We start from the raw sequence: 1,778 nt of genomic DNA on the forward strand, positions 1-1,778 counted from the left end.
AGGAAGTGGATGAAGCTGAAACAGGATTGGCCATGAGCTGCTGATGATTGTTGAACATGTGCACTGAGTGTGTGGGATTCTCTGTATTACTCTGTCTTCTGAGTGTGTTTGAAACTTCCCACAATAGGTGATTTTAGTGTTTATAGAATGAAAGCATAAATGTGTATGTACAAATGTCAACATATAAATATTTGTTTCAAATGATAAGCAAAGTGTCAGCAGCGATTCTAATCCAAAGAATTTTATTGCTTTTAAAAAAGGGAACTGTCCAGGTCAGTATCCATGGCAGGATAGCTCTGCTGCTCCCTAACTTGGTCACAGGCAGTCATGAGAAGACTCTCCAAACCTCTATGGCCACTGCCACCTTCCTCACCACCATCTTCAGCTTGAGTTCACAATCCCCGATGGCTCCTATGTCTAGACTTTGTCAAATTGAACATGCAAAGCAACAATGACTGCGTTTAGTGTATGCTGCCAGCAATCTTAAGCCCCAAACGCTTCAAAGATTAAACAGTCATACACATTTAAAATACATAGAAAAATAATATAATTAGAATTTATACAAAGTAGATTTTTACAAAACAACTTCACTACAAGAAATACATTTTATATCCAAGCACAAAAATGTGGAAATATGCACGGATGTATGTGTGTTTAAGAAACAACATCTTTATTTCTAAATGCTGAGTGAAAAGGCATAGACTAAATTCTGCATTAGCGATAACATTTCAGAGACAATTTGAATTGACTTGCAGAGATTTTCACTCCACTCCCTAGCATCTCTAAGTAGTTCTGAAGGGATTAAACAGCTGTTCCTCTTTCCAAATTCTGTTTAATTTCAGCCGTATACTTCCCATAGAATCTTTCTGCTTTCTTGTTAAACTTGGCATTCCTTTCATTGATGTAGTCGATATCTGCATCATCATTATAAGGACGTCTCCGGCTGTATTTGTCTCGCTTTTGAATTCTGGGGGAAAAAGAAAATAATTTACAAAATTCAAAACTGCCTTCTTTTCTGATTGCAATAAAAACACAGCCAAATAGTTAAGAATAGAATCAGTACATTTAGAATAGCACACTTTTGGAAAAAAAGAAAGTTCAGTTTTCATCAAGTTCATATTAAAACTGCTAATTAGCCAAGCATGGTAGCTCATGGTAGCTCATGCCTATAATCACAGTATTTTGGGAATTCAAGACCATCCTGGGCAACACAGCAAGATCTTATTACTACAAAAAATTTAAAAATTAGCTGGATGTGATAGTATACACCTGTAGTCCTAGCTGTTGGGAAGACTGAGGCAGAAGAATCGCTTGAGCCCAGAGTTGGAGGCTGCAATGAGCTACAATCATTCCTCTGCACTCCAGAATGGGCAAAAAAGACCCTGCCTTTAAAAAAAAAAACCAACTGCTAATTAATGGCACAACCCAGAGTATGAACTGTGAAATCCAGTAGACACCAACTCATCTTCAGAATGCTTCTAAAAGAGTAAAAGAGCAATGGCACATTGTTGAGAGCTAAACTTAAGTTATTACTTTAAAGAAGTATTACAGTAATAATTATAATAATAACCACAGCTAATACTGAGTGAACAGTATGTGCCAGACAATACTCTTAATACTTTACATGGATAAACAAAATAGAGATTCATTCTGCTCTATCTGACACCTCTATCAATATTAAGAAATAGAAATTCCCTAAGCCCGCGGGCTCAAGAACAGCCCGGGCAACTTGGCGAGACCTCATCTCTACAATAAATCAAAAAATTAGCCAGGTGTGG

General features: G+C 37.0%; 1 protein-coding gene across 1 annotated transcript in view; it reads right to left on the minus strand.

The window, feature by feature from the left end:
* Positions 1-225: 225 nt before the first annotated feature.
* The window catches only part of LOC103275661 (pre-mRNA-splicing factor SYF2), a 10,080-nt gene continuing 8,527 nt past the window's right edge, over positions 226-1,778 (minus strand). Inside the window, exon 7 of the mRNA XM_008073063.1 lies at positions 226-967. Within this exon, the coding sequence (XP_008071254.1) occupies positions 802-967 (166 nt within the window). The 3' untranslated portion in view covers positions 226-801. The remainder of the gene's footprint in view (positions 968-1,778) is intronic.

Source organism: Carlito syrichta, unplaced genomic scaffold (genome assembly GCF_000164805.1).
Source record: "Carlito syrichta isolate Samal-C Ts95f unplaced genomic scaffold, Tarsius_syrichta-2.0.1 Scaffold315639, whole genome shotgun sequence".
NCBI classification, from domain to species: domain Eukaryota; kingdom Metazoa; phylum Chordata; class Mammalia; order Primates; family Tarsiidae; genus Carlito; species Carlito syrichta.